The sequence below is a fragment of the Acartia tonsa genome, chromosome 15 (assembly GCF_053477335.1).
Source record: "Acartia tonsa isolate MP-2025a chromosome 15, ASM5347733v1, whole genome shotgun sequence".
NCBI lineage: Eukaryota > Metazoa > Arthropoda > Copepoda > Calanoida > Acartiidae > Acartia > Acartia tonsa.
In genome coordinates, this window is record NC_137274.1 from 13,215,479 (window position 1) to 13,231,612 (window position 16,134).

At 33.0% G+C, this 16,134-nt stretch overlaps 1 protein-coding gene across 1 annotated transcript in view; it reads right to left on the reverse strand.

Moving 5' to 3' along the window:
• Positions 1 to 4,585: 4,585 nt before the first annotated feature.
• The window catches only part of PlexB (plexin B), a 69,590-nt gene continuing 58,041 nt past the window's right edge, over positions 4,586 to 16,134 (reverse strand). Inside the window, exons 37-46 of the mRNA XM_080149735.1 lie at positions 15,702 to 15,911; positions 14,790 to 14,973; positions 11,137 to 11,214; positions 10,239 to 10,343; positions 9,907 to 10,015; positions 9,670 to 9,828; positions 8,938 to 9,338; positions 8,412 to 8,765; positions 5,845 to 6,928; positions 4,586 to 5,272 (exon numbers count right to left, since the gene is read on the reverse strand). Of these exons, the coding sequence (XP_080005861.1) occupies positions 6,773 to 6,928; positions 8,412 to 8,765; positions 8,938 to 9,338; positions 9,670 to 9,828; positions 9,907 to 10,015; positions 10,239 to 10,343; positions 11,137 to 11,214; positions 14,790 to 14,973; positions 15,702 to 15,911 (1,756 nt within the window). The 3' untranslated portion in view covers positions 4,586 to 5,272; positions 5,845 to 6,772. The remainder of the gene's footprint in view (positions 5,273 to 5,844; positions 6,929 to 8,411; positions 8,766 to 8,937; positions 9,339 to 9,669; positions 9,829 to 9,906; positions 10,016 to 10,238; positions 10,344 to 11,136; positions 11,215 to 14,789; positions 14,974 to 15,701; positions 15,912 to 16,134) is intronic.

Sequence of the window (16,134 nt, forward strand, 5' to 3'; positions counted from 1 at the left end):
TATCAAATATATGTAATACCAATTTTGTTAGACCCGAGGTCTTAATATTATAGTTTTTTTATTTTAAAAAGGTGTGTATAATACGATGCAATAAATATCTATTCGTACAAACAGCGCACGGCTTACTCAATCCCCTCAATATGGCCTCAGCCGCAACCACTTTCAGTAATGTGGCTTTTTAGAGGCTAAACCCTCGCCCGCATCTGTCTATACAAAGTGGCAGTTGCAACCGCAATAAACTGCCATCCACAGCCGCCTACAGCTGCGGCCATCCTTAGCTACTGCCAGCTGTTTACTTATTTCTTGTTATTTCTTTTGGACACAATCGTCATCTTTTGAATTTAAAATATGCATTATTAATTTTGCTTTAAAATTTAAGTTTTTTGTGTTAAATTTTTCTGCTTATCTCTAAAAGTAAACATTATAATTCCAGGGACATAGATAGATATAGGAAAATTTATCCTTATAATAAAGTAACAGGATGTCTCTCTGTTTGTCTGCCTGTACCGAAGGATCTCGCTAACCGCTGAACCGATCGGGTTTTTCTTTACAGGGTAGCTTCGCATAGGTCTTGGCAAGGTTTATAACTTTTTTTTGGGGAGGGTACCACCACCCTCCCAAGAGAAATCACAAAAAAATCAAATTTTTTTTCCGTCTCTTGATTATACAAAGAGAGTTATACGTCAAACTAACATAGACATATTTTAAGTATAAAAAAAACATTTAAAGTGCCACTAGAGGCCTCTAGGGGCGTAGCCGCTAGTAATTAATAAAGAAACAGCTTATAGTGCCAAATAAAAAAACTACGTCATACAATACAAATGACCAATGATGATGGTGATGACAGGGGGGGGGGGGTGGTGGTGACGCTTCGGGTACAAGTCCTCTCCACATCACCTTAGAACAAACCTCCATCAGACAACCAACCCTGTGATTGCACGACCTTTGTCTGACAAGTCCTAACTGTGCATTTTTAATTCTTTAATTATGACGCATTGTTGGAACAAGATTTGAACCTATCACCTTCCCAACGACGAGCGGATATGCTTCGTGTTGAGCCAAGGTCGAGGGTAATGACCAATGATAGGCCAGTATACATTATGATTGATCAATGTTAAAATGTATAGTTATACTGGCCTATCATTGGTCATTTGCATGACGTCATTTTTTATTAGGCATGATAAACTGCTTCATTAAAAATACATCCTTATAAACTAAACATGATGTTTATCTGGCTGTGTGTGTGTATGTGTAGCAAAGGATCTCGCTAATGGCTGTACCGAATCCCCCTCCCATTACTTAAGTGCCCCTAGAGGCCTCTAGGTGCAAAGCCGCAAGTAATAAAATAGTTATAATTATAGCTTGAACATATTTGGAGGGGGATAAAATTATGTTTCATTAACTTTTCCTTTATCTCTGAATACTTTATACTAATAGCAGGAAGGGAGGGGACATTGGAATGTTTATTACACTAGTCCCCGGAGTTCTATAGTAATTTTGGAGACTTTTATTGATTTTTGATTGGTTGGTTCATTAAGTTAAGTGTCCAAACGTTTCAACAACTAATTATAATCTACAGAAGGAGTAATTTAGTGTATCATCATTGGGGATTTAGATCATTTCATCGGTCATTGTCTTATCCCTTTAGATCCCTGAATAGTTTATAGTGTTAAAGTCTTTAATGCCACAAAAATATGACATTTTTAAATCAATAGAACATGATAATCCTTATATATAAAAGTACAGTAGAGGAATCGCCACCAGAAAAAAATAACCCCCCAAACATCATGTTACTTTATATAGGACGCCTCTACAGACCTCTAGGGGCACTAATGGGGGGGGGGGGGGAATGGAGAAGAAATTAGACCCCCAACCCTTATTAAATTTTAGTCTTAGTATGATCCTTTGGTACAAACATACAGTCAAATGGACATCCTGGTACTTTGACATAAAGCTACCTGTGCTACATGTAATAGTATGCGGAAATAATAACTTACCCTAAACAGGGGCTGTCATTCAGCCAATTAATTCCATTTTAAATTGTTAAAATTAAATATTTTGTTGGTGCAAAGCTTGATTTTGTATGTAGCAGAAAGGAAGTGGGTAAGAAGGGGGGGGGGGGGGAAGAAATAAGGGAAGAGTTGTGAGAATATTTTTACTTTTACTTTTTCATTCGAAACCGGTGGATTAAAAATGGGGCAAAGTGCGCATCATAGAAAAATTTCAAAACACAAGAAAATTTCTGCTTTTAAAATAAAAATAATAAAACATAAACAAGTGATGTTTGACAACATCAGCTAATTTTCAAATCTGCTTTGAGTTACACAATCAGAAAAGGAACCTATAGAAAAAAAAACCAAAAATGGAGGAATTATTTTTTTGGAATGTAAGTATCTAAGAATTTTAATTTTGTAGCTTATAAAGAAACTGTTGTATTTGGTCCATTCAAATTTTAAAAATTTTATACAGAAATGATTACCCACCTTAAATGAATACAAACACAAAACTAAATCTATATGTAAATAAACTTTTTTTCTCGTATTCATTCGAATCGGTTCTCAGCAATACGAAAAAACTATGTCTAGCATCGAATTATATCCAGTTTTCTACGAATATAGAAATGTACAATCATAAGATTAAAACCAGTTTTTTTAGCCGGTGCCTCCGGCACCTCGGGGCTAAAAAAACTAGTTTTAATCTTATAATTGTACATTCTATATCCGCGGAAAGCCGTTTATAATACGATGAGAGAAATAACTATTATATCATTTTTATTAAATTTGCTATAATTTATTACACAATTACTTAAGTATTTCTGTTTATTTTAAATGTAAAATTAAGTTTTTGAAATAAAACTAATTATGTCTAATCTTGGCATGGAACAGTTAATTGATAGAATGTAACAGGTGTACTTAATCACTTATACTTGATTTATTTATTTTCGACTTTGAATTTTAGTAAGCCATGATAACAAAATATTTTTAATTCCATTTAACTCAAAAATAAAATGCAAACAAATATGTTTCAGGCCAACCCAATTAACAATAAACCATCTGAAAAATTTAAATTGATACAGGAAACAATATGAATTTTTTTGAGGAAATAATCATAATTGAAATAAAAGCCATTGACATATTGGTTATATAAAAAGTTCTACCTGAATTTTATTCTATACTTTATATTCTAAACGCTTATTTAGCTACATTATTAACCCTTACAGATCGGGCCCCAATTCCCACCTAGATCGGGCTTCTGTTACAGATAAAGACGTAAAATTTTTTTCTGGTGGTTCATGTTTATTTTTAGAGAAAATTACTTTTTCTAGTCATAGCGGTCAGGCCGCTCCTTAGCCGCTTTTTAGCGGCCAGCCGCTAAAATTTAAAACAGCTGTAGAGCGGCCAATTTTGCAGCTAGGATGATCAAATTTTAGGACAAACTTTTATTTTTTATAACAAAAAAATTACTTTTACTGATCATCGCCGAAAAACGGCAAATAACGTAAACCGCCATTTTCGGCGGTTACGGCAGTAAAACAGCGGTTGGCGGCGCCAATTAATATTTTTTATCTGTTTATTGTTGCTCAAGAATTTACCAAAAAAATTTATAGGTCTCTAGCTGTAATAGAAGCCACGATATTCATGATATATGTCTGTAGTAAAAGCCGGACAAAAATCGGTCATAAAGTCGGTCATGGTGCGGTCAAACGGTCAAAACACAACTTTTCTCATAAGGTCATTGATATCTCAGTATTCACCAAAAAATTTTAGGTTTCTACCTTATACACAAAAGTCATAATGTAGAAATTAAGACTTATTTAGATTTTTTTTTAAAGAAGTTGTATCAACTTTTTCACTTTTTATTTAAGATAGCTAGCCGGCTCTTTTAGTAAGTAGTAGATGTAAAATTTTTCATAGAATTCAGATATGCAATCGGTTTTTTTGTAGACCTCTTATTTTTTAAGTAATTTAAGTTTTTAAAAAAAATAATTAAGTCGGTTTTAAGGTACTAAAACGCAACAAAATAAAAGAAGAAAATGGCCAGTATGAACAAAAATTGTAAGATCTTTAATTTGACACCTTACTTTTAAAATTCTGTTAAGTAATTATTGAAAAAATCTATTTTGTTTACCTCGGATTAATCAAAACTTTGAAATTAAAAATATCCTCTCACAGGCATAAAAAGTATGTGTTCATATATACTTTTAGAATGAGAAAAATAATACGAATCCAGTCTAAGCAAAATGGAAAAACTTTTTGGCTCACTGCCTCACTAGAATTAGTGAGGCTCGCTAAAATTTTTTGTGAAAAATCCTTCAAAATCGCATAAACAATAGACGAAAATCAAATAAAATCATAAAAGAGTTATTAACATAAGATTTTGTTTCATTTTTGTATAGTTTTAATGCGACTTTGGAGTATTTTTTACAAAACATTTTAGCGAGCCTCACTGATTTTAGTGAGGCACTGAGCCATAAAGTTTATTAAGAATCCACCTCAGGTTAAAAACCTAAATTTCTTATTTCATTCCAAGAAAACCTTCCCCTTCACCAAACAAATTATATACATTTAACAAATATTAATAAATATTTAAATATTTAAAATTTATTCAATTTTTTTTTTTTTTTACAATTGTAAAATTTATGAGGCTAATATTGTAAAATAACAAACATTTTATGCAATATTACAGATATCTTAATTAACAAACAAAAAATATAAAAGTGTATTCCTAATACATAAAAAAAAACACATTATTTATTGAAAAAAGGTTCTTTAATCAAACCTTTGCTTTTTCAATTTTTTTTGCAATAGAATTTCTTTTAGTTTTTGTATTTTAAAAGCCTACTTTATAGGTATTTGGGACAGCCACCTCCGCTTATTTTAGCTTCTAATGTTTTTTTTTAAAATGAATAAGTTTTCATGTAGGGGGACAAAGTGTCTCATAAAATCAGCAATGTGAAGTGATAAAAATGAGGGATTAACCATCTCTTTTTTAGGGGTTTTCTTTCCCACTTCTCCTCTCATCTCCCTTATTTTTATGACGTCACATGGCTGATTTTTGAGACATGTTATCCCCCTACGTTTTCATTAAAACAAATGATTTTTAGAGATGATTTAAGTATTGATTTTCTTATGTAAAAAAAACTTAAGAGGTAAAGCTCATAAAAAATGAGAGAATGAGAAAAAAATACTTATTTTTTAAAAGACCATTAAGTTTCTTTGTAAAAGTTTTAAAAAGATTAAAATAGTTTCATGCCCTACCATAATATACATATCTGTATAATAGATAATATAAAGTGTGTTTTTTTTATGAGAACTTTTTTAAAAGTAATTTTACCCAACTTATAGTTATCAGAATTTAATGATTAATGGCTTATTTTCTTCGTTTTTTAAGACGATTAATAGAACAAAAAAAATATTTCAGTTTTTAATTAAAAAATACAGTAAAATTTAAAATGGCTGCAAAACGCTTCAAACTTGATATATGGAGCTCCAAATTGATACAGATTTTGTTGGGGATATGTACTAGAACATATTAAAGTTAGAAAGGACATATCTCAACCAGGGAGGGAGTACTAGCCCCCCAAAGTCGACTACTGAAAATCCATCCTTTTCTTGCAAAGGGTAGAAGATTTGAGCATAAGAAAAATGCGCTATAACCATTTTTAGATGTTAACACCTAAGTTTTGAATTATAGATTTTACATAACTTTTGAAATTAAAACATAAGTATTGTTCTTCTATTAATTGTCTTTAAAAATGAAGAAAATAAGCCGTCAATTATTAAATTCTGATAACTATAAGTTGGGTAAAAATGGTTTCAAAAAAGTTGTCATAAAAAAACACACTGTAGTTGTAATATAATTATTAATATAAAGAAGCACCATAACAATTCATTATTAACATTTAATTTAATTTAGAACAGAAAGAGAGATCTAAAACTTGTTTACAAGATTCCTTTAATTTAAACATAGTTTATACAATAGATAGATTTTTTTAAATTAAAAATTATTTGTCATAATTTTATTTGCAAGCAATAGAAAATGAATATTTTTAGAAAAAGTTTACATAGCATTATCATATGACTGGAACAAAATAATATTTTCAGCTGCATATTAAATAAAAAGAGATTCTTTATTTTGCAAATAGAGTTTACTTGTGGCATCATATATTTATGCATAGGTTTCTATTTCATATGCTTAAGCAATTGCAAAATATCTTATTTTTATTGCGCAATGTACCTAAAAAATATTAAAATAACAATGTATATTAATGAATAAGTTACAATCAATCAATAAATTTAGTACCAATTGAAAAAAAACCATAACTTTCATGCTGCAATGTAAATAAAAAAATGCAGTATTTCATTTAATATCAAAATTGGTAACAGATTAAATTTGTTACTTTCATCACCATAGCATAATAATTAATAATTAATAATTACTAGCTGCAGATAATAATAATAATAAAAATAATGTAATGAGCTGTATTTAGAAAGGGGTCTCATGACAGCTATTATAAAACTAGCTTCAGCTTTCCTGAGACAGACAAAATAACCCCTGCTCTGTTCATTCATGGCTTTCATAATCGGATTGTTGTCTAAAATTTTGGCACTCCATGCTGGGTGGAATAAATAATTATTTGTTCCACTCAAGTTGACTTTACATTACTCTTGTCTACACATACATGTTATCTTTAGGTTAGGGAATAACAATATACATGCAGAAGACAGAATAGATTCTGGTCAACTCACAAACAAAATATGTTTTTAATATCTTATGTATGCTGAGCATAGTGTTGTTGTGATGAGGCATACAATGTCATGGCAACATTCTCAAGCCTGGCTCCCAACCTCTGGTTGACACAATTGATATTCTCATTCAGGCTCACCATCAGATCACCATAATATTTACTAACATACACATACAGCTCCTGAAATATATATTATACAAATCAAGATTCAATACATCAAAGTTGAAATAATTTCAAATGATGACAAGGATGATAACATCCATAAGAGTAGCAAAGCTCAAAGTTTTGGATTGACATCCGGAAATGTTAAACTAGAACAAATCATGATACCTTTTAAATTTTAAATTGTGAAAATCTATAAATCGATCTAGCACCCCAACCAATAACCTAATCTTTATGAAACTTTGTGGAAATATATAAAATGTGAAATTATTTAATCCCTGAAAATTTCAGCTGTCTATCTTGTATAGGAATGGAGAAAATCAAGACAAATAAAAAATCTATGAATCGATCTAGCACCCCAAATAATTGACGAATCTTAATGAAACTTGGTGAAAATATGAAGAATATACTTTAATTTAATCTCTGAAAATGTCAGGCGACTATCTTAAACAGGAGCCGAGAAAATCACATTTCCCCAAAACGTTTCAGACGGACATTTTAAATTATATACAGTATGACCCTCGAAAAAGTATCTTTTATATAGGGTATACAGCCCTTATTTCTTAATGTATCATCAAAAATAGCATATATCCGTGTTCTCTGTACATTTCCACACAAGCATATATAAAAAAATTAATTTTACCTCCATTAACACTGGAGATTTTTAGAGCTAAAGTTTTGACTGAGCAAAAGTGACTGAGCAAAAAGTAACTTTTAACATAAATTGACTTTTTTGGCAAAATTAAGATAGAAATCCTATTATTTTTGTTACTAGCAGAAACTTTATACAAAAATGAAACAAAAAAATTTAAGTTTTAAGTTAAAAGCCTTTTTTTACACATATTTTTTGAGTCTTTTTTGTTTAATGATATTTTGAAAAACTTACTTATGAGGCAAAATTGTTTTAGATTAAAAAACCAAATAAATCTTTATGAATATAGCAGGAATATTGTTTTTGTTTCATAATCCTAACTTTAATAACAAAAAAGTTATAAGGAAAATAAAATTACATTATAATGATTTTTAGTCTAAAAAGCTTAATTAACCCCCTTTTAAGTGATTGAGATGTCAAAAAGGGGGGGGGAGCAACTGTCATAATTAATCCTTTTCATAAATAAGGGTAAGTAATTTGCAAATAATCAATTCATTCAGTAGTATTTTTTGCCTTTAAAAATTTATATTTTTTGGTGGAATAATTGGTTAACTTGTTTTTCTTTGTTTATCATTCTTCAGTTACCAGAAAGACATAATGTAACCATCCAAAAATAGTAGGAAACAAAAAAAAGGTCTTTTTCTCAGTCACTTTTTCAAAACTTTAGCTCTAAAAATCTCAGGTGTTAATGGAGGTAAAGTTAAAATTTTTATATATATTTGTGTGGAAATGTACAGAGAACAAGGACATACGCTATTTTTTATGATACATTAAGAAATAAGGGCTGTATACCCTAAAAGATACTTTTTCGAGGGTCATACTGTAGTAGCTTAGCTACTAAAAATATACCTTCAAAGCCACCATATTATCAAATTGATGCGTGTGTGCAGAGCTGAGCTGTTGCAGGTGGAAGCTGAGCTCCTGGTCCGTGACCTGGGGCAACCTGGCCACCTCTGCATAATAATCCACCACCAGTTGTCTGTACAGGGGAATATCCTTGGCGAATAATAACTTTGATGAGGGGGAGTCTTTGCCCAGGATATTATCATCCAGGGAACACGAGTCCATAAATGTTTGGGCTATCACAGATAAACAAGAGTTGGTCGTAGCAGTTTTATTCACATCAAATATAAAGTCTGGATTCTTGATAAAGTTCACCCAGATCCGCAGCGGGAGTGAGTTAGACTTCCAGGAGTGCAGCACCTTAAATATTAATAACGATTAAACACTCAACTTGATGAATCAAGCATTCAAAATTTATTCAAGTCCCCAAGGTTGTAAGACTTTGGGGACTAGTGTAATAAATAATTGTCTGACTATCATTCTTTAGCCTAATTTTCAGTGATATTTAGCTGCTATATTTGTGGTACTGTACCTCTGTATTGTGAAGATTATGCTGGTGGGCCACATCATCCAGCAGGTCAAACAACCACTTGACTGGGGCAGGAAACTTACTACCCGGCACCTTTAAAATTGTACCAAAAAAGTCATCCACAAACTTTTGTACCGTGCCCTTGGTGGACAATAATCTTGTGAGAAAAATTTCTGGAATTTGCTTGTGGCTGAATTTCAACTGGGATGGATTGTTGTCAGGCCGCACAAAATGACAAAACTGCTGCTGCTGCTGGTCCATTGCAGCTGCTAAACTACTGGTGCCTGTGCTATACAGCGTACTGTAGGCAGTTGTGCTGGCGGCTCCTGCAGCTGGTTGCCAGCCACTGGCTGCTGGCTGCTGGTAAATATGACCATGGTGGCCATACTGTGACAAGCTCACAGCCTGGCAAAAAATATGTTAATTGTAGCAGCAGTAAAAATAGGATAATTTTCTTAAATTCATCTCCAAATTAATTCAATCAAATACATCTTGATGTTTAATGGTTTAAAGCTTGCAAAATTTAATGAGTTTAAGTCTTGGGATGGGTTTTTACACGTTCTAATGCACCCACTAGTAAAGGTATGATATAGTCATATAACAGAATTAAAAATAATTAATAAATAAGAAAAAATCTGCTAAACAAATTAGCAAAAATCCGTGAATTTTTAATTGCAATACAAAATTGCATGTTATGCGAATCTACTCCATATAAGATTGTGCTAGAATTAATTTCCTGGTATATATGTTGACTGGGAGAGTCCAGCTGTTTTGGTACAAGGCTAACCACAGCTTTCTCCTTGAGGCCGTAGTGGGCCAGGGTGTTGAGGCGTGTCACACAAGTATTCTGTTCACTTTTAGATGTTATATCTATGTCTTGCAGTACAAGAGTACCTAAATTATAAACATTGATAGAAAGCATGAATAAAACTACAAATAAAGAAATAATAATGATAACTCCAGAATGATTACCTGCTGGGGTTCCAGGCTGTGCATACTGACCACACCGCCACTCCAGGTCCACCTCATCCACCCGGGGCCTCAGGGAGAAAGGGGTATTCTTGTACACAGCGTCAAGAATCTAAAATAATTTTTACATACATACAAACAAGAATGACAACACCCATATTAGTTTCACATTGGTCTTTTCATAAAGTAAAACCCCTTTGATTGCACAACCTTTGCCTGGAAAATGCCTGGTAATGAGTTGTGTATGTTTCTTAAGGGCTAAGGCATTTCCCCTTACTCTTAAAAGTTACATTTTACCCTTCCCCTCCCTCAAGAAGAATTTATTTTATACTAACCTTTGATTTGACTTGTGAGATTGTGTCGCAGTCGAGAACTCTGACAGTGACCTCTTCCTCTAGTTCCTCCTGAACAACTCTGCAGACAACCAGGTTGGCAACAACCTAAACATTTTTACAAAGTTAATATCTAAAATAGAACAACAATATGAGTATGTTTAGAACTGATAACATCCCCCCCTGGGGTTTTTAAATAAACATTTTTAATTTTGTTTGATTATTTCTTTAGGTTAGGTTATATTGGGTACAGGATAGACCTGAATAGTTGGACCCCCCCCCCCCCAAACCAGGTGTTGGGCATCAGGGGGTTCACCATAAACTTTGTATGAAAGCACCTAATAAAGAACAAAAATAATAATGGATGGAAAGATGTTACTGAGCAGATGTTCAGTGGCCATAAAAAAAGGGTGGAAATGAATAAGAGATAAAGAACTTGATCGGAAATATAAAACGATAAAACCTTGATAAACAAATATATGTATATCCATGTCTATAGCAGCATGACAGACAGACAGACAGACAGACAACTGGACCATGTCAATTTATATTCTTGAGGAAATCTTCACAAAAAATCTTCCGCAGTCTTATTCTATACAGGAGCAGAGATAAAATATTTGAGACAGACAACATTTTTAATTTCTAGAGTAGCCTCTCATCCTAGACAAAACACCAGAGTATAAAAGATAGGGTTGGGCCGGATACCCGGTCATCTCCAGTATCTGGCCGATTACCGGATATTGAAACTGGATATCTGGCTGATTTCAAAGTCCAAATATCGGGTCGGATATCAGGTAATTTTCTGGATATCCAGCGTTGGCCAGATATCCGGCATTATAAATCAGCCGGATATCCGGTATAACCCCCCCCCCCCCCAACCCTAATAAAATAAAAGTGAAACCTGTTCTCTCAACAATTTTTCTTCTGACAATGAATATCTGGCATCATGTGTAACAGCATCCACTGGACCTTTCTCAATCTAAAACACAATTGTACAATATTTAACTGTATAACACTTTATTGATACCTCACAACAATCAAAAGACCACTAAACATCACATCCAGAGAAATAATCGTTGTTTAATAATATAATAAGTGAAACCCACTACAGCGCTGTAAAAAAGAAAGAAACCATTTACATGTGATTCATGTGGAATGAGTTATTCCATTTCATGTAACTTGACACACCACATGGAAATACATCAAAAACAAAATTGTAAAAGATCTGCTTTCAACAAAAGTTGAGAATATGTTTCCACTGCTAAAAAAAATTATGATGTAAAACCTAAGGGTAAAAAATAATCGCAGCCACATTAAATAAAAAATTAGTGGCCAGTTAAATTTACAGTTAAACCAATAATAAACCTTGACAAATTAGTTATCTATCGCACCGTATTACAGACAGCTTTCTGCGGATATTAGAATAAAATCTTAGGAGATTAAAACCAGTTTTGTTTGCCTCTATTTTTATATTTTAAGATTTTTATTTTAATATTTGTGGAAAATTGTCTGTAATACGCTACTGTACATGATCTTTTAGTATGGCTAAGAACTGGTTCTAATCCATTGGATATCAATTGGTTTTAAAATTATACTGAAAATGCGTTTATAATATCCTAAAATAAGCAATTCCTGTTTTGGCTCTACTTCTAATAAGTATGGCAATTTTTCATACACTTCTGTCATAAATCCAATAATTCTCATTATAAGAAACACAAACACACACATACACACACACAAGAGATCTAAAGGGATAAGACAATGGCCGATAAATTAATGTACATCCCCAATGTTGATACACAAAATTGAACCTTCTGTAGATTACAATTAGTGGTTAAAACATTATAACACTCAAGTAAATGAAGCAACCAATCAAAATTCAAATAAAAGTCAAAAAGGTTGTTGAGCAACGTATAAGAAAACATTATTATAAGACTTTGGGGACTAGTGTAATAAACAGTTCACTGTATACTCCCTCATATACACACATACACACACACACACACACACACACACACACACACAATCATAGGGGTACATGGCAGATTTACCACTAGCAAAAATACAGTGATATTACTGTCATAAACACAGTGATTTGCTGTCATAAACACAGTTTTACTGTCAAATTAACACCTGCGTTTTTAGGGGGTATGACAAAAATACAGTTATTGCACTGGCATATTCACAGTTTTGCTGTCAATTATACACCTACATATTGACAAATATACATCTATTAAATTTATACCTAATTATTTATCCATAATATTTAATACATCTATTACATATAGAAAAATGGTGACATTAACATGACCGTCAAGGAAGGTGAAAAACTTGTGTGGTTAACTTATTATCCTAAAAGTGAAAATTCGTTTACTTACACAATAAGTAAACGAATAACTAAACATGTTGGTGTTAAATCTGATAAAAAGCCAAAATATGTGAAAAAGAATTAAATAGAATCTAAAGGGGGGGGGCGAAAGTGACACTTTTTGAAACCAAAACTAAGAGTCAACAAAGGAACTGAACTAAAAAAAGGGTTACAGGTCTGAGATTTTGCATGGCAGTTGCTTTATAGGGGTACAATATGGAACTGTGAAGAAACGGCGGCGCAACCGCCGAAAACCGCCGTTTCCCGCCGTAATTTTTGTTGCCTTTTCTCGGCGGTTTTCGGCGGTTGCGCCGCCGTTTCTTCACAGTTCCATATTGTACCCCTATAAAGCAACTGCCATGCAAAATGTCAGACCTGTAACACTTTTTTTAGTTGAGTTCCTTTGACTTTTAGTTTTGGTTTCAAAAAGTGTCACTTTCGCCCCCCCCCCCTTTAAAGATCATTCTCTGATATCAAATCTAATATATGTTTAAACTAACGTCACCACTCTACACTTTATCTCTATTGCATGTCAATAATCTTTTACTAGATGATAAACAAGTTTACTATTTTGGGGTTAATTAGTATAACTTATAAAATTAATTTTCTAAATCGGCAATTTTTAACAGTAAAATTTAAACTTATTTCTTATTATAGGGCTTTTATGATGATATTAAATTAATTTCAAGTAATCCAGAGAGTGCGTTTGAAAACTTTTCTAATGAAATCAATGAAAACTTTGAAAAATTTTCCCTTTAAAAACTTTAAAACCCAACAAAAGAGTTACCCCCCAAAATCCCTGGATGTCAGCAGCTTTACTAAACCTAAGAAAGAAAAAAGGAATATTATTAAGACAAAAATTGAAGGATAAAACCGTTGATAGCAATAGAAAATTTGTCATTGCAAATAATGTTTATAAATCTGCAGTTAGGAAAGCCAAAAATGAGTACTATTTTTCTAAATTCAATGAATTTTTGTCTAACATGAAAAAAACTTGGTCTACAATTAATCAACTTATTAACAAGAATAAAAAAAATGCATTCTATCCCAAATCTTTTTACTGATGATAACAGATCTTATGAAAACTTTCAAGATATTTGTGAAGGTTTTAACAATTTTTTATTAATGTTGGTCCTAGTCTAGCAGATGAAATTCCATTTTGTGAAAATGACTAAGTTGTGGACCTGACAATATTTCTACTAAACTTTTAAAAGAAATTATGCCAAGTATTATAGATCCTGTTGTTCACCTATTTAATCTTTCATTTAAACATGGCTTTGTTCTAAACAATTAGTAGATTGATTTAACTATTATTAATAGTTATAAGTTTTAACAACATGGTCAAAATATTTATAATTAATATTAATTTAAAAGTAGGTGTATTTTTGTCATCAAAACTGTGAATTTGACAGCATACTTGAATTTCATGGGTGTGAACTTGACAGTAAAACTGTGTTTATGACAGCGGAAAGGTGTAATTTTGACAGTGGATAAAAAAATATTGCCAAAAATACAGCTAAAAACGAAATTGACAAAAACACACCCAATATTTGTCAAAAACACAGTGGCTGTACTTTTGCTAGTGGTAAAAATGGCGAAGAGAACCTCTGAATTTGATCGTATTTGAGTAGAGTAACCTGACTATTTGAGGACCTTAGAATTGGGTCGTGTTTGATTATAATAACCAGATTAAACAATAGAAAAAAAATTTAAAATCCTACAAAGGGGTGTTTAATATTTATTATTATTCAGATCAATTTCCAGTATGGTTTCAAAACTGATTAATATCCGCTGGATTAAAACCAGTTCTCAGCAATTCTGAAAAATCATGTGTAGCACCGTATTACAGACAATTTTCCACGAATATTAAAATAAAATTCATAATATTAATGCCAGTTTTTAAAAACTGGTTTTAATGTTTTCATTTTCATTTAATATCCGCGGAAATCTGTCTATTTTAAGATGCGTTAAAAAATGGATCTAGGAGAAAGTAGAATTTCGTGGATTTTACAAAAAAAGTTTTTGGTAGATTTTTACAATTTTCATTACTGGTTTTACAATTTTTAGGTTTAGGGGGCCAAGCACCAGCGGCTAGGCAGGCCAGGGGGCCGAGCGCTGCGGAGGCTACTTGGTCCTAGAGACAACTTTGTCCAAGATTACTATCCTTAATAAAAATAACGAAATACCTGAAATTTGATGGCTTTGAATAGTACAAAGAGTGAGCTGCCTGCATAATCCTTCATATAATCATACAAACACAAGGTTAACCAATTGCTGAGCAGTTTCTCTAGCACAGTTTCAGTGCGGGCAAGCATGCTGCCCGGGTTTTTGGTGCTCAGAGATTTCTCAATCTGACGCAACAGCAAACATCTGAGAATTTTGCGTGCATCATAGGAATGTCACCATATTTTCTTTCATTGCATTGGAAGGAAGGATCTACAAGTACTACCACCTCTTTATTAAGGTGTTATTAATATTATCTAATAGGGGCGGAATTCTCATTAGATTTTATGTAGTCATCTAGAGAACCCATCCTTGTAATGGGATGCAATACTCTTAACGCCCACTGGTGGATATTAGGTTAAGTAACATCCAACAGACAACTAACCCCTTTTGATTGCCTGACCTTTGTCTGACAAGTTCTAACTGTGCATGGTCATGAGTTGCGCCTGTTTATGGGCCAAGGCATTTACCCTACTTTAGCTATTTATGTTGCGCAACTGAAATAGCAGTTGGAACCATTTTCAACGTCTTTAGTTATAAAGCTGTATCGGCCAAGATTTGAACCTATCAACTCTCCTACTTAGAGCGGAGGTGCTACGTATTGGACGAGTTTCTTTTAGGTCAAGAATACTTTTATTCTAATCAAATGTTTTCTTGTAATTGCTAAAAAAAATCTAGGTAAAACAAAGGTTGGGCAGGATACCGGATATCCGGCATTAGAAATCAGCTGGATATCTGGCCAACGTTCGATATCCGGCAAATTACCGGATATCCGGCGTAAAAAATCAGCCGGATATCATGTAACCGGATAGTTTTAATATTGAAAATGACCGTATATCCGGCCCAACCCTAGGTAAAACTAAATGATGCCGCACCTCAGGATATCTGTACAGTATTCCATTTTTGTCATGAGAATAATCATAATCAGGGAGGCTGTATTCATCCTGTCCTCAACAGAAAAACTCTTCTGCCTCTCCAGAGTTTCTATGAAAGTGAGAAGGAACCACTTGTTGTTGATGAGCTGTTCAAACTGGAGCATGGCTGTGTCCAGGTCATTGCGGGCGGTGCGCGCCATTCCACTCAACCTGACAAACAATACAAAATTAGTGAAGGGAAAGGGGTAGTAAAAGTAATAAAAATGGAGAGGTAAAAGGGAGGGAGAAGGTTGTAGAAGGGAGGTAAAAGGAAGGAGAAGGAAAATGGAGGGACGGAGTGGGAAGTGAAGGGAAGGAGAAGGGAAGTGAAAGGAAGAAGCGGCAAAAGGAAGGAGAAGGGGAATAGAAGAGAAGAAGAAGGAAAAGTAGAAGG